Source organism: Microcaecilia unicolor, chromosome 11, assembly GCF_901765095.1.
Source record: "Microcaecilia unicolor chromosome 11, aMicUni1.1, whole genome shotgun sequence".
NCBI classification, from domain to species: Eukaryota; Metazoa; Chordata; class Amphibia; order Gymnophiona; family Siphonopidae; genus Microcaecilia; species Microcaecilia unicolor.
The window spans coordinates 63,549,416-63,574,374 of record NC_044041.1 but is presented as its reverse complement, the minus strand read 5'-3'; the positions used below and the strand labels follow the sequence as shown (position 1 = coordinate 63,574,374).

The 24,959-nt window shown below is 42.4% G+C and overlaps 1 protein-coding gene across 1 annotated transcript in view; it reads left to right on the top strand.

Annotated features, from left to right (window-relative positions):
• HNF1A (HNF1 homeobox A) overlaps window positions 1-24,959 on the top strand; it is a 74,828-nt gene that overhangs the window by 12,880 nt on the left and 36,989 nt on the right. The window contains 2 exon segments of the mRNA XM_030218724.1: window positions 2,141-2,382; window positions 6,706-6,866. Of these exon segments, the coding sequence (XP_030074584.1) occupies window positions 2,141-2,382; window positions 6,706-6,866 (403 nt within the window).

The following is a 24,959-nucleotide window of genomic DNA, read 5'->3' as shown; positions in this document are numbered from 1 at the left end:
AGCTTCATCCTATGCCCTCTTATTCCAGAGTTCTTCTTAATTTGAAAAAGGCTCACCTCCCGTACATTAACGCTTCTAAGGTATTTAAACATCTCTATCATATCTCCTCTCTCCCACCTCTCTTCCTGCGTATACATGTTGAGGTTCATGAGCCTATCACTATATGTTTTATGACTGAGACCGCTTATCAGTTTGGTAGCCGCCCTCTGGACCGACTCCATCCTGCTTATATCTTTCCGTAGGTGCAGTCTCCAGAATTGCATGCAGTACTCTAAATAGGGCCTCATCAGAGACTTATACAAGGGCACTATCACCTCTTTTTTTCCCTGCTGATCATCCCACTCCTTATGCACCCAAGCATCCTTCTGGCTTTGACCATCACTTTTTCTACCTGTTTGGCCATCTTAAGGTCATCAGTCACAATCACCCCCAAATTCCACTCTTCTTTTGTAAACAGAAGCACTTCACCCCCTATATTGTATTGTCCCCTTGGATTCATGTAACCCAAGTGCATGACCCTGCATTTCTTAGCTTTAAATCTTAGTTGCCAATTATTGGACCATTATTCAAGCTTCACTAGATCTTCTTAATGCCATCCACACCCTCCAAGTTGTCCACCTATTACAGAGTTTGGTATCATCCGCAAAGAGACAAACCTTACCAGACAGCCCTTCCACAATATCACTCATAAAGATGTTAAAAAGAGCCGGACCGAGGAACGATCCCTGTAGCACATCCCTTTCCTCGGAGCAAGATCCATTTACCACTACCCTCTGTCTCCTCCCATATAACCAGTTTTTAACCCAGTCAGTCACTTTAGGTCCCATACTGAAGGCATTCAGTTTATTAATCAGTCACCTGTGCGGAACCATGTCAAAGGCTTTGCTAAAATCCAAGTACACCACATCCAGTGCCCCTCCCACATCCAATGTTTGGTCACCCAGTCAAAGAGACCAATCAGATTTGTCTGACATGACCTGCCTCAGGTCCTGAGCCATTTGATTTGAGAAACCTCACAATCCTCTGCTTTAGAAACGTTTCTATTAGTTTACTCACCACCAAGGTCAGACTGATAGGTCTGTAATTCCCAACCTCCTCCTTACTTCCGCTCTTGTGCAGAGGGACCACATTCGACCTTCTTCAGTCCTCCTGGACCACTCCAGACTCTAAGGAAGAGGTCTGACAGCGGAGCTGCCGGAATATCTCTGAATTCCTTGAGCACCCTCAGATGTATCCCATCAGGCCCCATCACTCTATCTACTTTTAGTTTAGCTAGCTCCTCACGAACACAGTCTTCTGAGAATCGGTCCCGGTCTACCATACATCCATCGCATTAGCATTTGGTTTCTGTGGTCCTACTCCAGGCCTTTCATCAGTGAACACAGAACAGAAGTAATTGTTAAGCAGTTCAGCTTTATCCTGATCAGCTTCTACATATTCCTCTCCCTGAGCTTTGAAATTCACAATGCTATTGTGGCACTTTCTCCTGTCATGTATATATCTGAAAAATGTCTTGTCCCCCAATTTTACCATGTCGGTTATCTTTTCTTCCATTTGCCTCTTTGCTTTCCTGGCAGCTTTTCCTTCTTCTCTTAGCTTTTTCTGGCATCTCTGCCTGGCTTCCTCTTTCTGAGTCCTCTTGTAACATATGAAGGCTAATCTTCTTTCCCTTACCTTCTCAGCTACTGCGTTGAAGAACCAGAGCGGTCTTCTTTTCCTCTTAGTTTTATGTAGTTTTCTAACATAAAGGTTTGTCACTTTTAAAATGACTCCTTTCAGTTTCGCCCACTGCTGTTCTACTTCCTTCAGCTGCTCCCATCCAACTAACTGTTCTTTGAGAAATTCCCCCATCTCAGCAAAGTTAGTTCTTCTACCAAAAGTCAGTTAGTACTGACACCTCTATTAGTAATGTAATTGTTTTGTTTTATTTTTTCCCCCATTACCACAATGACCAGTTTTCTAGTGTCAGACTTTTAATCAGTTGGAAGGGGAATGTCTCATATGGTTACAGCGTCTTCATTCTCTGCAGTTCTGACAAGCGTGCTATCTCTGTTTCTGCTGTAATAACAATGCTATGTCTATGCTATAGTTTTCTCAAGCACTGGAACTTTATTGCTGTCTGTATGGTTGATGCTTACAGGGCTGAGTGCCTTCAGAGAGGTGTGTCACCCTCCCAGGCTCAAGGCCTTGGATCTAATTTAGTCACAGAAGTGCGGGTCTACAATTGGTTTGCCAATCGTAGGAAAGAAGAGGCATTTCGTCACAAACTGGCTATGGACACATACAATGGGCAACAGCCTAGCACCAGTGCCCCATTAACTCCTCAAAACCCAGTGGGCCTACAGCAATCACCCTCTGCACTGTCTCCAAGTGAAGCTCATGGTAAGTGGAAGGATTTTGGGGGCAGACCATATGAGCATGGAGACTGAATGATTAGCTGTCACCTGTCATGCTTTAGAATTAGAAACATTTTATGAAGTTAGGTTTGAGGCTGAAGACACTTCATGCCAGAATGAATGGGGTTTCCAGAAGTCCTTTATAATGAGATGGATAGGTGGGGGTTTTAAGGATCCCTTGTGCTGGTCTAGATGGGTGGAGTCTCCAGATATCCCTTCTGGTGGAATAAAATGGTGAGTTCTTCACAGATCTCCTACTGATGGAGGAAATAGGTGGGATCTTCACAGATCCACCTGGGATAGAAGAGATGGGTGGCTTTCTAGTTTCCCATATTTTATTGTCTGGGATCTTCTTAAATTCACAGAAATGTTCTACTCTGCAAAATATTTCACAATTTTTAACATTTGTCCCCAAACTTTGAGAGTTGTAAAATTAAAATGTTTCTCATCCATTATTAAAAACCTGATGTGGTCACGCTTTGCCCTCAGGTTGTATTAGGGGTACAATGAAAGATCAAATCCCGGTGTCAGACACACAGTTATTTGAGTTATAGAATTGAACTGCAATGTAAAACTGCACTCATAATATTCCTAGCACAGGATTAGAGCAGGGCCCTTTTACTAAAGCTTGGCAGGTGCTAATTGCGTTAGCATGCTCTAAATGCTAAAAAGCCAATAGATAAATGGGCTTCCTAGCATTTAGCATACACTAATTCCAATAGTGTGTGATAAGCAGTAGTAAAAGGGCCCATAATCAAAAACAGACCAAATAAAAACATAAATAATACAGACAATAAAATATACTCTGTATTCAATATACATAATACCTTTTACTGGTCCTAACAAGGGGCAGGCAGACTCTTGCTAGGACGTGATCTGGATTTAGTACCCTTAGGAGCCTATTCACTAGCTAACATGATCATTTGTGGTAGTGAATTGAAAAATAGTAAGCAGAGGTCTAGCTAAATCTATTTAATGGGTATAGGAAAAAAATATGCAGACACATACTATAATAAGGAAATTAGTATGCAAATGAGGCTAAACAAACATACGTTGTAATTTAGATTGTGCGTTGCAGGATGGTCATTTAGATGTTTTTACCAGTCTTATCCAAATGCTGGATTTTATTGCAATGGAGAGAGTACCTTATGTTTCGTTCTGAAACTTAGTCCACCTGATCCATTTTATACTGTCCTATGATTACAGGGTGGTTGACCAGTGAGATGCTGGTCCCGTGCTAGAGCTTTGGGCGGGAAGGCACCTGTGCATGCATGGTGGGGGTACTGCCTCAAAGTTTTAAAATGATAATGCACTATAGCAGTGTCTGCACTGAACTCCATGGATCACATCACCCACATTTGCTTGCCCTCGGACTGGAAAATACATCTTTACTCCTATCTAAACTTTGGTGCTCAAATATGTACTGCAATTAAGTCCTCTTTCTCTAGTACTTTGTAAAATTTGCTCTATCAGATTGCTTTTGGACATAAGTGACATCAACATAGTGATCCATGCGCTTGCTACTATTTATTTATTTATTGCGTTTGTATCCCACATTTTCCCACCTTTTTGCAGGCTCAATGTGGCTTACAATATATCATGAATAATGGAGATATGTAAGAAATAAATATTTAGTATTATAGAAGGATCTTGGGTAACATGATAATGTTAAAGCATGATATTAATATAACAAGCAGATAGTAAAGACAATTCTGGGTATGTGTGAAGGAGTTCATATTTGTTGGTCTTTGTGGTATGTCTTGTTAAAGAGATGGGTCTTCAATAGTTTGCGGAAGTTGGTTAGTTCATGGATCGATTTTAAGTTACGCGGTAGTGCATTCCAAAAATGTGTGCTCAAGTAGGAAAAGTTTGATGCGTGCATTAGTTTGTATTTTAGCCCTTTACAGTTGGGGAAATGAAGGTTAAGGAATGTGCAGGATGATGTCTTAGCATTCCTCATTGATAAGTCTATCAGGCCTGACATGTAGGCTGGGGCATCTCCATTAATGATTTTATGGACCAAGGTACATATTTTGAACGTGATGCATTGTTTAAGAGGGAGCCAATGCAGTTTTTCTCGTAGGGGTTTAGCACTCTCATATTTTGTTTTCTCGAATATGAGTCTAGCTGCTGTGTTCTGGGCTGTCTGAAGTTTCTTGATTATTTGTTCTTTGCATCCAGCGTAGAGTGCGTTGCAGTAGTCTAAATGACTGATTACCATTGATTGTACCAGGCCTTGGAAGACGGTCCTTGGGAAGAAAGGTCTTTCTCTTTTTAGTTTCCACATTGAGTTGAACATCTTCTTGGTTGTGTTTTTCGCTTGATTCTCAAGTGTTAGGTGTTAGGTGACTATTTCAAATAACTGATAGTGTATTGCCAGCAAACCTTAGTTCAATCTCTACAATAGCAAATGAACTTCCCAATACTGTGTTATTGATATTATAAAGGAGGAAAAGACTTCAGATGCTCAACCTTCTTTGCCTTTGATTAAAACAACAGTGCCTGGTTGACACCTTCAATATCCACCATTAAAGAGGTTTTCTTCTTAAAGTGGATATCGGGCGAGCTCCTCATCAGTCAAAAACCTCTAACTTGTAATCACTTTTGACTCATATGGGAACATATGGGGACCCCAGCCAGGCAATTGCTACAAGCTCAGATAAGTGCAGTCAATATATATGGGACCATAAAAAGTGTTCCCATATGAGTCAAAAGTGATTACAAGTTGGAGGTTTTTGACTGATGAGGAGCTCGCCCGATATCCACTTTAAGAAGAAAACCTCTTCAATGGTGGATATTGAAGGCGTCAACCACGCACTGTTGTTTTAATCAGAGAAGGTTGAGCATCTGAAGTCTTTTCCTCCTTTATAATATCAATAACACAGTATGCAACTATTTCAACCTTTACCTTAGGGTATGGTGTTTCAGTCATGTCACTCCTTTTTTGGCTAGCCAACACTGGTCTCTAATATCTTACAAAATCAAACTTAAGATCATTGTTATCAGCTATTGGGTACCAATCATCCTAAATGTTTAGCTAATTGGCTCAGGCCTTACTCATCAGAAGCTCCACATTCATCCCAGAATATATTTTTTTTTATTACATTTGTACCCCGTGCTTTTCCACTCATGGCAGGCTTAATGCGGCTTACATATTATATACAGGTACTTATTTGTACCTGGGGCAATGGAGGGTTAAGTGACTTGCCCAGAGTCACAAGGAGCTGCCTGTGCCTGAAGTGGGAATTTAACTCACTTCCTCAGTTCCCCAGGACCAGAGTCCACCACCCTAACCACTAGGCCACTCCTCCACTATCAGCCCACTATCTATCAGCCCCCCCCCCCCCCCATTCTGAATATATCTTGAAGCAACTCATAATTTGGCATCTGCTGACCTTGTTCTTTCATTGAGGACACTTTGCCACTTCAGCTCAGAACTGAACTACTTCAGGTGCTCAGTGAACATAAAACTGTACTGTTTGTATATTGTTAAAACTAATATAAGCACAGACAATTGCATTTTTTAAATGTGGCTTTAGTTAATTGACTCCTTATTGATAGAAATTAATAACAGATACATTCTTTGGTAATGAACATTTTAAAAGAAATTAAAAGCAGGCAATAGCCCCTTTTTAAGATACATATAGGCTGGGAACATTCTTCTTCAGGAATATTATACACCAGATAAAACTCTATCAGCCTCTGGTAGCAACAGCAGCAAACTGGGATTTTTGAAATGAAATACATCATGGTCACATCCATTAAGCTTCCAATACCAGGTAAACTAGAGAAAGTACAGTATGTGTGATACGGACATTAGCAGCCCTAAAATATGTTCTGCTTCCATTGGCAGCCCACAGGATGGGCCAGCAGGATCATGGCCAGACTACTTTCTACCCCACACAACATCAACATGATTATTTTAAGAGGAGAGGGAAGCAGAGGAAAGGTTGGTTTGTTTGCACCCTCCACCCTAACCAGAAAGGTAGCCCACTGCCCTTGCCTGCTTCCAGCACTCTGCCATTTAGACAAAGCAAGGCCGTGAGCTGGAGAGTTATACAGAGAAACCTCTTTCCATTTTAATTGCCTCTTCTTGCAGTGTTTCTCTATTTTTTTTCTCAGGAAATGCATAGGGGCTCTGCTAGAGAAATAAATGCTATCCCCTCTTTCCTCCCATCAGGCTAGAACTTGATTCTTCTGATCTTTTTTTTTTTTAATCTATGATCAACCTCCCAGTTTTCTGGATAGGTTGAGAAGTGCTCTATGATTAGCATCTTAATTTGCCTTCTATATCACTTGCTTCCTGTAGAGGTGAGATTCAGACAGGAAGATGCCAATGAGCTGGGCGCCTCCAGCAGCAGCAGCCACCATGGAAACAGCACTATGGGAACCACCCAGTCGATTCTGCATCAGGTATCCCCATCCTGCCTGGAGCCTAGTCATAACCTGCTCAGTGCAGATACCAAGTTGGTGAGTAAAGGGGTGGAGACTCTCACCTGAGTTCTGGCATAGAAGATCTCTATATTTATTTGATTTATTTGTTGCATTTGTATCCCACATTTTCCCACCTTTTTGCAGGCTCAATGTGGCTTACATATTACCGTTACCGGCATTAGCCGATTTTAGTCTGAACAAATACATGGTTTGAATGAAAACAAAGTGAAATTTTTTTTCTTACATTTGTACCCCGCGCTTTCCCACTCATAGCAGGTTCAATGTGGCTTACATATTATATACAGTGAGGTACATGTATGGTAAGAACAGTTGGGGGAGGGGAGGAAGAGTCAGGTAATGTTCATTATGGTCTTTGGTTACATTGTGTCGCAAGTGTCCAGGTATTTTATGTTGGGTCGGTGGGGTATGCTCTTCTGAACAGTTCTGTCTTTAGTGCTTTCCGGAAATTTAGGTGGTCAAGCGTAGTTTTTACTGCTTTTGGCAGTGCGTTCCACAGTTGTGCGCTTAAATAGGAAAAGCTGGATGCATAGGTGGATTTGTTGCTTGGGTAGTGGAGATTTAGGTATGATTGTGCAGATTTTGTAGTGTTTCTGGTTGGCAGGTCGATGAGGTCTGTCATGTATCCCGGTGCCTTGCCATAAATAATTTTATGAACAGATTTTGAAAGTGATACGTTCTTTGATTGGTAACCAATGTAGTTTTTCTCTGAGTGGTTTGGCACTGTCAAAACGCGTTTTTCCAAATATAAGTCTGGCTGCTGTGTTTTGGGCGGTCTGAAGTTTCTTTATGATTTGATCTTTGCATCCCGCATAGATTCTGTTACAGTAGTCTGCGTGGCTTAGTATTATTATTATTTATTGCATTTGTATCCCACATTATACCACCTATTTGCAGGCTCAATGTGACTTACAGAGTTTTGTTATGACATAGACATTACAAGGTAACAGATATAATTGGTAATGTACAAAGCTTTAGTAAGGGAAAAGAGAAGGAAGGTGTATTGCAGGATAATATAGAAGGTGGACTATAGTAGCTGGGTGGTTTGGAGAGGTAGTTATGTGAGGTTATGGGTTCTCTTTGTTTCTTTTTTTATTTTTTTTTATTTATCATTTAAATTTTTTACATGCGGAACATGCAATATATAATACACTGTACAACTTGGTCAAAAACAAAGGTAATTACAGCATTACTTACAGTAAGGAAAAGAGCAAGCTATACAATTAATTAGACCACAATTCTGCCTTGAGGGGGAAGTGATTTAGATAATAGGAGATCTTAAACAGGAAAAAAAAAAAGGAAAATGCATATATGGCCTGGCCTTCTATCCCCCTTAGTTTAATACTTGAATGATATCGATTACTCTACAGGTTTATTAACTAGTTTTTTCATCTCCAAGAATGCTTTAAGATGTTCCGGTTCAAAAAAGGTATATTTTACGCCTAAATATTTAATCAGACACTTACATGGGTAAGCCAATAAGTATGTTGCCCCCAGAGCTCGGGTCTCTTCTCTATACAATAAAAATTTCTTTCTCCTGTCTTGAGTTGTTTTATAGACATCCGGGTATATCCACACTCTCTGACCACAAAACATTTTCAAGGCATTTTTAAAGTATAACTTCAGTACAGCGTTCAAGTCCTGTTCAAAGACAAACGATATTAAAAGAGTTCTACGTTGCTCAATGTCAGATATAGATGTCTCCAAAATTTATGAGATATCCAACTGTGCCTGAAGATCCAAAGGTTTATCCAAATTATTTTTCTTGCCACTATCTCCCGGCTCAGCTGGTAGAGGACTTGGTAAATAGTATGCTCTATTTAGGGGAGGAATAGCTGAGTCCGGGTACAGTAGAATTTCTTTTAAATACTTCTTAAAGAGCTCAGTAGGACTCAATTCCTGAGTCCAAGGAAAATTTTATATTCTAAGATTGAGTCTTCTATTGAAATTTTCAAATTGTTCAATTTTTCTATGTATCACCATTTTGTCCGTTACTAGGGATTCAGTCACTGCTTTTAATGATTTTACTTCCTGCTGGAATACCTTAGTTTGTAACGTCGCTTCTTGTTTAGTTTTTTCTAAAGAGTTGGTCAAAGAGTCAATTTTACTTACTAGTTGAGAAGTATCTCGGGCAGATTTTGTAAGTGTCTGGTTTAAAGCCTGCAGCATTCTCCATATCGCCTGTAGGCTTATCTCCGCCGGAGGATTCCCCTCCAAAGTTGTTGCCTCGACGTACAGGGGAGGGTTAGCGCCAACCGCGGTTTGGTCTGAAACGACTTCCGTAGCAGACTCTTCCTCCTCTCCCTGCCCCGTAATCGCTGGATGCGGAGGTCGATTATCTGGCGGCGAAAGTGATATTTCTAAATCCGAGGGGGCCGGAGCTCCTCCAACGGCCCCCAGATCGGCGTCGCTCACCTTCACAACAGGGAGGGGTGTTGTGAACCGGTCCAGTGTTTGCTGAAGTGGGGAGGAAGTTCGAGCCGTTGGCGTCTGGCTCTTTACTATCCCCTTCCTTTTAGTATGAGGCATTTTCAGTGAGAAGATAGGTAAGAAGAAAAAACAAGGCTCTCAGCAAATTCACCGTGGCTAGTCCTCAAACGCTTAGGCCGCCATCTTGTCTCCGCCCCCCTTTTATGGGTTCTCTTTGTAGGCCTTGTTGAAGAGATGTGTCTTCAGAGATTTGCGAAAGTTAGTTAATTCGTCAATATTTTTCAAGGCTGTAGGTAATGCGTTCCACAACTGCGTGCTCACGTAGGAGAAGGTGGAGTCGTGTGTCAGCTTGTATTTTAGCCCTTTACAGCTGGGAAAGTGCAGATGAAGACATTTGCAGGCTGATCTTATACGTTTCTGGGAGGCAAGTCCATGAGGTTTAGCATGTAGATTGGGGCGTCTGCGTGAATGATCTTGTGGCCAATCGTGCAGATCTTGAACGCAATGCGTTCCTTGAGTGGGAGCCAGTGAAGTTTCTCTCTTAGGGGTTTTGCACTTTCATATTTAGCTTTTACAAATATGAGTCTGGCTGCGGTATTCTGGGCTGTTTGGAGGTTTTTTGATAGTCTGTTCTTTACAGCCAGCAAACAATGCTTTGTAGTAATCCAGATGACTTATTACCATTGACTGTACCAGGGTACGGAAGATGTATCTCGGGAAGAAAGGTTTTACTCTTTTGAGTTTCCACATGGCATGGAACATCTTTTTCGTTGTATTCTTCACGTGGGTATCGAGTGTGAGGTTTCGATCAATGGTAACTCCAAGAATTTTCAGGTTTTGTGAGATGGGGAGAGAACAGTATGGTGTGGTTATGGTGGAGTATTTGTTTGTGTTGTGTTGAGAGGTGAGTTCAAGACATTGTGCTTTTTCTGCATTGAGTTTTAGCTGGAATGCATCCGCCAAGGAGTGCATGATTTGGAGGGTTTGGTTGATTTTGTTGGTGATTTCGTTTAGATCATGTTTGAACGGAATGTAGATCGTGACATCGTCTGCGTATATGTAAGGGTTGAGGTAGTACCATTGACTGTATCAGGTTACAAAATATTTCCCTCGGGAAGAATGAGAATACCTCCTAACCAGGATCAGATCTACATTACTTCCATAACCAGAAGAACCACCACAGCTATTAGTAGACAGGATGAGGGCATACAGTGATAAAATAAAAACAGCATAAAGCCAGCTTTCTAAACCTAAGTTCAATTTCTAGTCTAGGATTCTGCTACTCAGGCTTAGGATGCTAGAGGGACAGAAGCCTTGGCATAAATCAGTGAAACCTAGTAGTCAGACACAGGGTTCACAACTGCACACCAGTGGTGTAGCCAGACAGGCAATTTTGGGTGGGCCTGAACCCAAAGTGGGTGGGCACAAAATGTTCTCTCTATCCCCCTCCCCCAGCATTTCCCAACTCAAAAGATAAATACTTTAGCTGATGAAGATCCCCAAGCTCTGCCACCTGAAAACTTCCACCAAAGATGGCCAGAATTTACTTTTACCAAGCTTGGTCGGAAGCAACAACTCCTTGAGCCACCGATAGCAGCACCCCATGCATGCTTAGTTGTCAGTGGCTCAAGGATGCTGCCCCCATTTGCCAAGCTCAGCAGAAAGGATTTCTGGCCACCTTCAGTGGAGGTCCTCAGCTAGCAGGGCTTGGGGATCCCCACCAGCTACAGCAAGGGTCAGGGTTGCTGTTAGCCATGCTGGGGCCCAGGGTAGAAAATAATGAAGCCCTCTCCTCTTTAATCTCCCCATCTGCCATTACAGTCTCACACTGACAGACCATCACCAAATACAGAACAAAGGATTACAAATTAGAAATAAAAATATGTAGACAAAAATTGAACTGAGAACCTCAACATTTAGTGCAAAACTGGAGAAATAAAAACAAAAATGCATTTCCTTTTCTACTGAACACAATAAAACAGAACATATTCCATTTAAAACATTCAAAATAAAATTATTTTTCTACCTTTTGTTGTCTGGACATTTTATTTTTCTATCATGTTGGTTTCAGTTTTTCCTTCCCACTTTCCTGTCGTTTTCTGCTAATTCTTCAAGCAACTGTTGTCCATTTGTCTTTTCTCTCCTCTCGTTCCATTTCCTCACTACAACTGCTTCTAAAATATTGATCTTTCCATTTTAGCTCTTTCCTTTCTGTTTTTTGTTCTTTCCCATCTCCCCTCTCTCTTTATCCTCTCTTCACTCTCATAGCCTGACATCTCCCTTTTACCCCCTCCCCCCACCAGCATATGCCTGTCTCCTCCCTCCTACCCCTCCCTCCATTGTCCTGCATTTCTCTCTCTTACCCATTGTCCAGCATATCTCTCTTCTGCCCCTGGATCCAATATCTCCCTCTTCCCCCTCTCTTGTGCAGCATCTCTCCTTCCCTTTGCTCCACCTCTATGTCCAACATCTCTCCCATATTGTCCACTATCTCTTTCTTTCTTTCTCTCTCTCCCTGCCTTGAGCCCCTGGTCTAACATCTTTTTCTCTCCCCTCCAGCCATGTTCAATATTTCCCTCTCTCATCTCTCACTCCCTTCCCTCCACTGTTATGTCCAACACTTTTTTCCTCTATCGTCCTTTGCCACTCCTCTGCAGCCTTTCCTTTCCTCTCCCCACCACACCCATATCAAACAATTCTCCCTCTTTTTTCCTCCTGCATCTCTCCCTCCCCCATGTCAAACAATTATTTCTCCACCCCACCGTCTCACTCACTCACTCACTCACTCTCTCCACCCCATCCCCTCTCACGGGGCAGGCCCAGGGCAAGCACACTGATGCCCAACCACTAGTTTCTCCTCCTGGCCACTGCTGTAGTGTGGCGGCCTTGAGGAATTGCTGCAAGGCAGCTTTCATGCCCTTCCCTGCCTCTCTCTCCACCCCTGCGTCCCACTGCGCCTGCAACGGAAATGCTTGTCCTCCCCGCCGGCGCTGCCTCGGTCCCTGCACGCTACCCTGCCTCTGTCCCTGCCTGCATTCTTTTCTTCGATCGTTGTGTCGCCGGCAGTGCTGCCATTCACTCAGGCAGCTCCGCTCCCCTCTGCCGCGTCCATCTGTCCCTACGTAAACAGGAAGTGCGTCAGAAAGAGCCGGATGGATGTGGCGCTGCGTGAGTGAATGGCAGCGCTGCCGGCGATGCGACGATTGAAGAAAAGAATGCAGGCAGGGACAGAGGCAGGGTAGCGTGCAGGGACCGAGGCAGCACCGGCGGGGAGGACAAGCATTTCCGTTGCAGGTAAAGCTCTTGATGCGGAGAAAAGGCAGCGCGTGACATGCGAGGGATGTTGGGTGGGCCTGGAGGGAAAGTGGGTGGGCCTGGGCCCGTCCAGGCCCACCCATGGCTACACCCCTGCTGCACACTCTGAAACTGCATGCTTGTATGATTCTTGGCTGAGGCTAGTCTAAGTCAGGTGAATGGACTGTGTCGGCATTGCTGTGCGACTTTGTAAAATGGGGGAGGGAGTTTATTTCTGGCGATTTCTAACCTGTTCGCACCAACTTAATTTGTCATGGCCTACATTATCACTAGGCTGTGCTTCTACTCTCTTCCCATTTGTTTTGTCTTCAGTGATGGCACTGATGATATGCACATGACACACAGTATCATCAAAGTCTAATCCAGTTCTAGAAATTATACGCTTTCTTTTTTTTTTTTACATGTATATGTTTAGACGAAGGGAATATATCATATAGTTTTCAGTAAAAATCAGTTTAGGATGGGCTGGAGAGGGCTTTGATGGCAACTCCATTATTTGGAACGTAACGATAATGCCAGGCAGACTGTTCTTGACTTCTTTCTTTCCTATCATGAATTGTAGCTCTTTTGTAATCCTACTTTTATTATGATTGAAACCATTTGATTGACTCTTGTAAGACAACATACCAAGAACTTCCATAGCATCCTATCCAGACCAATGGATGGAGACAGACCAGTTCTCTACCAGCAGATGGAGACAGAGGAAGAAAATAGTTATTGTGACTCGCTTCTTAAGGGTATTTGTGCAGTATAGAATATTCAGTATTTCCTCTGTCTCCCTAGTGGATGGATGACAGGCTAACAGCCCTGCTCCTGAACTGTTTCAAACTAGTTTCAGTTAAGCTTTAACTACCCCTTTTGGGTTTTCTACTCCTGAGCCAGCTTTATACTGAGACTTGGTTGCAATTGGGGGGTGCCTATTTGGCTTGCTCTCCTGAATCAGCTTCTCACCTATGTTCCAGTTGAATTGGGGGTGCCCTCCTGGGCTTGTTCTCCTCTCCCAGTTTAATGTCTGAGGTTCAGTTAATTGGGGTGACTTCTTTTGCATGAGCTCCTGTTAAAAAAAAAAAAGACAGCTTTTCTGTGGAGCTGAGGTATATCTCAGAGGTCTCTGAGATCCGTACCACCCCTTCTCCCCCACCCCCAGACCACTGGATCACCCACATCTCCTGTGGAAGTCAACCTACATTGAGTGAGCCTGTTCTGATTTATTTCAGTGCTCTGATGTTTGTGCCTCTGTCCTTTATTAAGCTCTCACTGTACACTGTAGTCCATCAGTCTGTACCCAACAGGAATACCTTGTTTCACATAGCTGCATCAGGCCTCCACTTACTTCAAAATGGCCATCACTACACCGCCAGTCACAGTGTAGTGATTTGTTAACTTGTTCAAAATAGATTCCTCATAAAGGTGTTTTTGCACATTTTTAGATTTATATTTTAGACTCTCTTTTGGGATGATGTATATCATGTAATTGATCTCATCCTTCACATTACCATGATGCTTTCAGTAGAAATAGAGTTGACACGGCATTGGAAGCTTACGGTGTTTCTGCTTTTGCACATTTTTACATTCATATTTTTTTATTCTCCATTGGGATCAATGACTTGGAATAAATCACCATACAGTTTTCAATATATGTAGAGTTGTCAGTATTGAAGGTTTTTCTGCTTTTGCACATTTTTATCTGTATATGTTTCATTCTCTATTGGTAGGATTGAGCTTGTCTGTTAGTGGTATGGTTTATGTTAAATTTAATATACCCAATATCTTTTAGTATCCTTGATGGGATGATTTTTGACACTTTGCTGGGATTTTAATTCAATTTAATAACATACAGCCCACTTCTATTACAAAAATGATTTGAAGCAGATTACATACATCCACTCATACAAATATTAAAAATCATCTAACAAATATTTAAAACTAAACCGTCTTTAAATCTCATGTCTATCTTGCCAGAAACATCAATTACAAATATGTAGAAATAACCACATCTTTAATTTCTTCCAAAAGATTATGGGTTCCTTTTACTAAAGCTTATAGTTTAGCACACGTTAAGCTTTAGTAAAGAGCTCTATATAATTTATCTCATAAATACATAAGTACATTAGTATTGCCATACTGGGAAAGACCAAAGGTCCATCAAGCCCAGCATCCTGTTTCCAACAGTGGCCAATCCAGGTCACAGATACCCAGCAAGATCCCAAAAATGTACAAAACATTTTATACTGCTTATCCCAGAAATAGTGGATTTTCCCGAAGTTCATTTCATAACGGTCTATGGACTTTCCAAACCTTTTTTAAACTCCGCTAATCTAACCGCCTTTACCACATTCTCTGGCAACGAATTCCAGAGTTTAATTATACGTTGAGTGAAGAAAAATTTTCTCTGATTCATTTTAAATTTACTACATTGTAGCTTCATCACATGTCCCCTAGTCCTAGTATTTTTGGAAAGCATGAACAGATGCTTCACATCTACCCGTTCAACTCCACTCATTATTTTATAGACGTCTATCATATCTCTCCTCAGCCACCTTTTCTCCAAGCTGAAGAGCCCTAGCCACTTTAGCCTTTCCTCATAGGGAAGTCGTCCCATCCCCTTTATCATTTTCGTCACCCTTCTCTGCACCTTTTCTAATTCCACTATATATTTTTTGAGATGCGGCGACCAGAATTGAACACAATATTCGAGGTGTGGTTGCACCATGGAGCGATACAAAGGCATTATAACATCCTCATTTTTGTTTTCCATTCCTTTCCTAATAATACCTAACATTCTATTTTCTTTCTTAGTCGCAGCAGCACACTGAGCAGAAGGTTTAAACGTATCATCAACGACGACACCTAGATCCCTTTCTTGGTCTGTGACTCCTAATGTGGAACCTTGCATGACATAGCTATAATTTGGGTTCCTCTTTCCCACGTGCATCACTTTGCACTTGCTCACATTAAACGTCATCTGCCATTTAGACACCCAGTCTCCCAGCCTCGTAAGGTCCGCTAGTAATTTTTTACAATCCTCCTGTGATTTAACGACTTTGAATAACTTTGTGTCATCAGCAAATTTAATTACCTCACTAGTTACTCCCATCTCTAGGTCATTTATAAATATGTTAAAAAGCAGCAGTCCCAGCACAGAGCCCTGGGGAACCCCACTAACTACCCTTCTCCATTGAGAATACTGACCATTTAACCCTACTCTCTGTTTTCTATCTTTTAACCAGTTTTTAATCCATAATAGAACACTACTTCCATGACTCTCCAATTTCCTCTGGAGTCTTTCATGAGGTACTTTGTCAAACGCCTTCTGAAAATCCAGATACACAATATCAACCAGCTCCCCTTTATCCACATGTTTGTTCACCCCTTCAAAGAAATGTAGTAGATTTGTGAGGCAAGATTTCCCTTCACTAAATCCATGTTGACTTTGCCTCATTAATCCATGCTTTTGAATATGCTCTGTAATTTGTTCTTAATAATAGTCTCTACCATTTTGCCCGGCACCGACGTCAGACTCACCAGTCTATAATTTCTCAGATCTCCTCTGGAACCTTTTTTAAAAATTGGCATTACATTGGCCACCCTCTAATCTTCTGGTACATAAGTACATAAGTACATAAGTAATGCCATACTGGGAAAAGACCAAGGGTCCATCGAGCCCAGCATCCTGTCCACGACAGCGGCCAATCCAGGCCAAGGGCACCTGGCAAGCTTCCCAAACGTACAAACATTCTATACATGTTATTCCTGGAATTTTGGATTTTTCAAAGTCCGTTTAGTAGCGGTTTATGGACTTGTCCTTTAGGAAACCGTCCAACCCCTTTTTTAAACTCTGCTAAGCTAACCGCCTTCACCACTTTCTCCGGCAACGAATTCCAGAGTTTAATTACACGTTGGGTGAAGAAAAATTTTCTCCGATTTGTTTTAAATTTACTACACTGTAGTTTCATCGCATGCCCCCTAGTCCTAGTATTTTTGGAAAGCGTGAACAGAAGCTTCACATCCACCTGTTCCACTCCACTCATTATTTTATATACCTCTATCATGTCTCCCCTCAGCCGTCTCTTCTCCAAGCTGTATAGCCCTAGCCTCCTTAGTCTTTCTTCATAGGGAAGTCGTCCCATCCCCGCTATCATTTTAGTTGCCCTTCGCTGCACCTTTTCCAATTCTACTATATCTTTCTTGAGATGCGGCGACCAGAATTGAACACAATACTCAAGGTGCGGTCGCACCATGGAGCGATACAACGGCATTATAACATCCTCACACCTGTTTTCCATACCTTTCCTAATAATACCCAACATTCTATTCGCTTTCTTAGCCGCAGCAGCACACTAAGCAGAAGGTTTCAGTGTGTTATCGACGACGACACCCAGATCCCTTTCTTGGTCCGTAACTCCTAACGTGGAACCTTGCATGACGTAGCTATAATTCGGGTTCTTTTTTCCCACATGCATCACCTTGCATTTGCTCACATTAAACATCATCTGCCATTTAGCCGCCCAGTCTCCCAGTCTCGTAAGGTCCTCTTGTAATTTTTCACAATCCTGTCGTGATTTAATGACTTTGAATAACTTTGTGTCATCAGCAAATTTAATTACCTCGCTAGTTACTCCCATCTCTAAATCATTTATAAATATATTAAAAAGCAGTGGTCCTAGCACGGACCCCTGAGGAACCCCACTAACTACCCTTCTCCATTGTGAATACTGCCCATTTAACCCCACTCTCTGTTTCCTATCCTTCAACCAGTTTTTAATCCACAATAGGACATTTCCTCCTATCCCATGACCCTCCAATTTCCTCTGTAGCCTTTCATGAGGTACCTTGTCAAACGCCTTTTGAAAATCCAGATACACAATATCAACCGGCTCCCCTTTGTCCACATGTTTGTTCACTCCTTCAAAGAATTGAAGTAAATTGGTCAGGCAAGATTTCCCCACACAAAAGCCATGCTGACTTGGTCTCAGTAATCCATGTCCTCGGATGTGCTCTGTAATTTTGTTTTTAATAATAGCCTCTACCATTTTCCCAGGCACCGACGTCAGACTCACCGGTCTATAATTTCCCGGATCTCCCCTGGAGCCTTTTTAAAAAATGGGCGTTACATTGGCCACCCTCCAATCTTCCGGTACCACGCTCGATTTTAAGGATAAGTTGCATATCACTAGCAGTAGCTCCGCAAGCTCGTTTTTCAGTTCTATCAGTACTCTAGGATGAATACCATCCGGTCCAGGAGATTTGCTACTCTTCAGTTTGCCGAACTGCCCCATTACGTCCTCCAGGTTTACCGTGAAGTCAGTAAGTTTCTCCGACTCGTCCGCTTGAAATACCATTTCCGACACCGGTATCCCACCCAAATCTTCCTCGGTGAAGACCGAAGCAAAGAATTCATTCAGTCTCTCCGCTACGTCTTTGTCTTCCTTGATCGCCCCTTTTACCCCTCGGTCATCCAGCGGCCCAACGATTCTTTGCCGGCTTCCTGCTTTTAATATACCGAAAAACATTTTTACTATGTTTTTTTGCCTCTAATGCTATCTTTTTTTCATACTCCCTCTTGACCTTCTTAATCTGCGCCTTGCATTTGCTTTGACACTCCTTATGCTGTTTCTTGTTATTTTCAGACGGTTCCTTCTTCCATTTTCTGAAGGCGTTTCTTTTAGCCCTAATAGCTTCCTTCACCTCACTTTTCAACCAGGCCGGGTGTCTTTTGGACTTCCGTCTTTCTTTTCTAATTTGCGGAATATGTATGGCCTGGGCCTCCAGGATGGTATTTTTGAACAGCGTCCACGCCTGTTGTACAGTTTTTACTCTCTCAGTTGCCCCCCTAAGTTTTTTTTTTTTACCGTTCTTCTCATTTTATCATAGTCTCTTTTTTTAAAGTTAAACGCTAACGTATTTGACTTTCTGTGTACAGTTACTTCAAGGTCGATGTCAAAACTGATCATATTATGGTCACTGTTTTCAAGCAGCCCCAGTACCATAACGTCCCTCACCAGATCATGCGCTCCACTAAGGACCAAGTCTAGAATTTTTCCTTCTCTCGTCGGCTCCTGCACCAGTTGCTCCATAAAGCTGTCCTTGATTTCATCAAGGAATTGTATCTCTGTAGCGTGTCCCGATGTTACATTTACCCAGCCTATATTTGGATAATTGAAGTCACCCATTATTATCACATTGCCCATTTTGTTCGCGTCTCTGATTTCTTTTATCATTTCTGTGTCTACCTGCTCATCCTGGCGAGGCGGACGGTAGTACACTCCTATCACCATTTTTTTCCCTTTTATACATGGAATTTCAACCCACAGTGATTCAAAGGTGTGATTTGTGTCCTGCTGAATTTGTAATCTATCTGAGTCAAGGCTCTCGTTAATATACAATGCTACCCCTCCACCAGTCCGGTCCACCCTATCATTACGATATACTTTGTACCCCGGTATGACAGTGTCCCACTGGTTATCCTCCTTCCACCAGGTCTCAGTAATGCCTATTATATCCAATTTTTCATTTAGTGCAATATATTCCAACTCTCCCATCTTATTTCTTAGACTCCTAGCATTTGCATATAGACATTTCAGAGTATGTTTGTTGTTCTTATTTGCATGATGCTTAGTACCTGACACTATTGATTTGACATATTTTGTCTGATCTTTAGTTGTATTTAAGGGCACCTGGCCTACCACGGTCTGTTGTGTAACCTCACTATCCAGAAACCCTATCTTCCCTGTTTGTGAGGTATCTTTGCAAGATACCTTTTCCCGAACCATGCGCTTTTGAGCTTGATTTTAAGGATAAATTACATATTTCTAACAATAGCTCCGCAAGCTAATTTTTCAGTTCTGTCAGTACTCTGGGATGAATACCATCCGGTTCAGGAGATTTGCTACTCTTCAGTTTGTAGAACTGCCCCATTACATTCTCCATGTTTACACAGAATTCATTAAGTTTCTCCGACTTGTCAGCTTCGAATACCATTTCCGGCACCGGTATCCCACCCAAATCTTCCTCGGTGAAGACCAAAGCAAAGAATTAATTTAATCTCTCCGCTACGGCTTTGTCTTCCCTGATCGCTCCTTTTACTCCTAGGTCATCTAGCGGTCCAACTGATTCTTTTGCCGGCTTGCTGCTTTTAATATACCTAAAAAAATTTTTGCTATGTGTTTTTGCCTCCAACGCAATCTTTTTTTCTGAGTCCCTCTTAGCCTTCCTTACCAGCGCTTTGCATTTGACTTGACATTCCTTATGCCGTTTCTCATTATTTTCAGTCGGTTCCTTCTTCCATTTTCTGAAGGATTTTCTTTTAGCTCTAATAGTTTAATTCACCTCACTTTTTAACCACGCTGGCTGTCGTTTGGTCTTCCGTCCTCCTTTTTTAATACGTGGAATATATTTGGCCTGGGCTTCCAGGATGGTGTTTTTGAACAGCATCCATGCCTGATGTAAATTTTTGACCCTCGCAGTCGCTCCTCTTAAGTTTTCTTTTCACCGTTCTTCTCATTTTATCATAGTCTCCTTTTTTAAAGTTAAACGCTAACGTATTTGATTTCCTATGTATACTTACTTCAAAGCTAATATCAAATCTGATCATATTATGATCACTGTTTTCAAGCGGCCCCAGCACCATTACCTCCCGCACCAGATCATGCGCTCCACTATGGACTAGGTCTAGAATTTTTCCTTCTCTCGTCGGTTCCTGTACCAGCTGCTCCATAAAGCTGTCCTTGATTTCATTGAGGAATTTTACCTCCCTAGCATGTCTCAATGTTACATTTACCCAGTCAATATCAGGGTAATTGAAATCACCCATTATTATTGTGTTGCCCAGTTTGTTTGCGTCCTTAATTTCCTTTAACATTTCTGCATCCGTCTGTTCATCCTGGCCAGGTGGACGGTAGTACACTCCTATCATTATCCTTTTCCCCTTTACACATGGAATTTCAATCCACAATGATTCCAAGAAGTGTTTTGTTTCCTGCAGAATTTTCAATCTATTTGATTCAAGGCTCTCGTTAATATACAATGCTACCCCTCCACCAATTCGATCCACCCTATCACTACAATATAATTTGTACCCCACTATGACAGTGTCCCACTGGTTAGCCTCCTTCCACCAGGTCTCAGAGATGCCTATTATATCTAATTTTTAATTTAGTGCAATATATTCTAACTCTCCCCATCTTATTTCTTAGGCTCCTGGCATTCGCATATAGACATTTCAAACTGTGTTTGTTGCTATTTACATCATGCTTAGTACTTGACAGTACTAATTTGCAATCTTTTGTCTGATTTTTATTTGTATTTAGGGACATCTGATCTACTACGGTCTCTTTTGCAACCTCACTATCTGGATACCCTATCTTCCCTGTTTGGAGCTTAACCTTTCAATGTCCATTATCTAGGGGCTGATCATTTGCAATCCTTAACCAATGGTATGATTAACTATGGGGCCCTTACACCAAGCTGTGCTGAAATGGGCTTAGAGCACCCTTACTCAGGTATTTCCCATGTGCTAAGCCCATTTCTAGCATGGCTATAAAATTGGCCTTTTTTATTGACAACCAGAAGTACAGAGTGTATAACTTTGCATTACAATAAACTGGGTGCTACTGTAACAAAACTATTCCCAGAAAAAAAAAAAAAAACACCCACCCAATAAAGACATACAAACAGCAACTCCTGAGACACATCACGTTGTTCCTTCATGGTGAACACTGGGAGAAACAGAGAAATCCCAATGCGCCACCCACCCATCCCCCTCCCCTGCCAGTGCTCCAGTATCATAAATTCAGCAAAAGACTACATACTCTATGAAGAAGTCTGTCCTAAATCGAAAACCACACGTGTTTAAATGTTCTCCATGTCCCTGCTTGACAACCAAGTGCTCCCAATGCAACAGCTGAAAAAGTTAATTACACCATTCTGTCGTGGAAGGCAGGGGTGGCTGTCTCCAATTCTGAAGAACACATTTCTTGCCAATAGAAAACACTTATGCAAGAGAGCATTGGCATACCTATTACTACTGATCTGGACAAAATTGGAGAACAGTAAGACACCAGAATGCATCAAGATATGTTTACCTAATGCAGCTGTCAAATGAGACACTACTCTCCTCCAAAACAGTTGAATCTCATCACAGGTCCAAAACATATGGGTCAAATTAACCAGACTGGCTCCAAACCAGGGACCAATAGCAGAGGCAGATATCGATCTGGGCAAGAAAACCTGCTGCAGAGAGACATGTATACTGCTGTTCCAGGAGAAGAGACATATGAGTTAATTTCTTAATATTCTTCATCGGAAGACATAACATGTCCCTATAGCTCTCTATTCCATGCAGTAGCAAGCGATTTATAGTCTGAAGGAGGGTCCAGATTTATTTATATTTTGCTCACACTTTTTTCAGTAGTAGCTCAAGGTGAGTTACATTCAGGTTCACTGGATATTTCTCTGTCTCAGGAGGGCTCACAATCTAAGTTTGTACCTGAGGCAATGGAGGGTTAAGTGACTTACCCAAGATCACAAAGAGCAGCAGTGGGATTTGAGCCGGCCACCTCTGGATTGCAAGACCAGTGCTCTAACCACTAGGCCACTCCTCCTGCACAAGCTAACCTGATAGAAAGAAAGACTGGCCCTAGTCTCTCTGGAAAAAGTAAACGTTTCCACACACAATCAGATCCACTGCATCCTCATTCAGAGTTGAAGGGGGCAGGGTGCCCACATAGTGGGACTCCTGTAAATACAAATGCAAGTCTCAGGCACGCAAAAGGCCCTCCTCCTGTAGATCTGCAAAGGATTTAATATGCCCTTCCACAATAATCAAGTCTCTCACATGCCATAAACCTGTGGACCACCATCTTTATAAGTAAGACAGACATATCAGGGTCCAAATCCTTATTACCTGCCAAGGGCAATAGCACAGTCCCACAATCAAAGCAGTAAAGTCAATCCCCTTTTAAAACACAATACCAAAACAAAACAAAGGGGGACATTACCTCAACTGATCACCCCCTTCTCACACCATCTCCCATCATCCACCTCCAACCCCACCCACCTCTTCTCAAGAGCTTCTGTCACGATTGTGACTGTATTCCATACCTGCATTCACCTTGCCCCTGGGTGACTGGGTCCTGTGGTTGCTGTGAACTTTTTTTTCCCTGTTTCTCAGACATCTTCCAGGTTCCATTCCGGTCCTGAGGTTCCAGCACTCCAGACTTGCCCTGAGGTTTCTGCTGCCAAGCCTCACCTGTGACATAATCTGTAATTGCCTTTATTAAGCACCTGGGAACTTTCAGGCTTTGCCTTTGCAACAGAGGTCTTCAGATGTGCTTTCGTCTATGAGTACTTGTTGCAGTTCTAGCTCTGCTAGTCCTTGTTTAGTTTGTCTTTAGCTTCTGTTCCTTACTGCTGTGTGTCTTTAGCTTCTGTTTCTTACTGTTTGTATCTAGCTGCTCTGTGTGTCTTTAAGCTTCAGTTCTTTACTGTTTGTATCTGCCTTGTTTGCCTTTAGTCCTAGCTTCTTTCCTTGTAGCTGCCTTGTGTGTCTTTAGTTTCATTTCCTTCCTGTGTGTCTCTGTTCTGTCTGTCCTCAGCTCTTGCTCCCTTCCTGTTTGTATCCCCCTACTTGTCCTTAGCTTCTGCCCTACCCTGCTTGTGTCTGCCTTGCTTGAAAGTCCTGAATCTAGTCCAGTCAAGCCAAGTCTGTTCCAGCATCTGGTTCCAGCTTTTGGTTCCAGTCCGGCCAAGCCAAGTCTGTTCCAGCATCTGGTTCCAGCTCAGCCAAGCCAAGTCCGTTCCAGCTTTTGGTTCCAGTCTGGCCAAGCCACATCTGTTCCAGCATCTGGTTCCAGCTTAGCCAAGCCAAGTCCGTTCCAGCTTTTGGTTCCAGTCCGGCCAAGCCAAGTCTGTTCCAGCTCAGCCAAGCCAAGTCCGTTCCAGCTTTTGGTTCCAGGCCAGCCACGCCAAGTTTGTTCCCACATCTGGTTCCATTTCAGCCAAGCCAAGTCTGTTCCAGCAGCTTGGGTGGTTTTCCTGCTGTTGCTGGTCTCTGGCAGCAGCCCAAGGGCTCACTACTCCGGATCACCCTCAGTGGCGTGACAGCTTCCCAACACATTGGATACCTAAATGTACCCAATAGGGGGAAAAAGGAGATGAAAGCGACCCCACCCTCCCCGCACCCCAGGTCCTGACTCCAACTCTCATTGAGCATAACTGAAAAATGATTGATCAAGTTCCACTTCCCCTCAGGGCTTTTCATTGGGCTTGTACATAGACCAACCCCAAAATAAGAGTTGTATTAACTCAGACCTTCAGGTCTCAGGATCATCAACTTATCAAAGCTGCCTGAGGTATTGAGAAGTTTTTGCAGATGCTAAAATAAAGGTCTAGCCCTTAAATGAGAATGGGGGATCATATAAATTATCAAGTGTGCCCCTCAGCAGAATTCCTAGTTAGTCACTTGCCCTTCGATGGAAGCCTCTGCCACTTTGATGGTCTTGCTAGTGTGTTTGTGTCTGATTTATTTGGTGGTGATGATTCCTTAGCAAGGCCAGCATCCCTCAGAAGTTTCCATGTTTCTGCAAATGTCTTTACCCAGCAGAGCTTCCCTCCCATTGGAAATCAAAGAGCTAGTGGATAGGACCAGGTTCACCAGAACCTCCAGTACAGGGTTGAAATTTCGGTGTTTGGCCAGCATCCTAGTAGACAGTTACTGCAGCCTTCTTGTATTGGGGTAGGGAGCTCTGATTGAGGTGGCCATTCAGGGAATTGTCACCATTTCCTCTCTCCTGTAGTACATCTTTTCTTCCAAAGCTACAGTTATATATCTTCTTTCTAGCTTGATTTATCCAGTTAAAAGGGCCATGTCATTCAATTCAGACCTTAACACTCATTCCCAAGACTACTGCACTATCCACCCTTCTTTTTTCACAATCACAAATGCAAGCTTCTTATTTCACAATCCCCAAATAATCCCACCCCATCTCAACTCAACTAAAACACCAATGCAAAGGCTCTAGGAGCTGTGACTCATTGTGAATCTAAACTATAGTGATGACAAGGTCTGTTATACTAATATATCTTGCCAGCATATAAAGACATCCCAAATGTTGTGGAATTGTAGAAGAATCCCACATTTTTTAGCGTAAACTTGGACATTAGACAACAGTTGTCCACCTTATTGAAGACATGTTCCACTGATGGCAAAGTGTTCTGCTTCTATTGTTTTGCCACCAAGATCTGAGCAGCAGTATAAACACGAGTCAAGAGCTGATGAAGTTCTTTCTTAACCCCTGCTGCTCAAACATTCAGCAAATAATTATCCGGTTGTATGGAGGGAAGCCCTTGTAGAAACCTTAGTAGTCG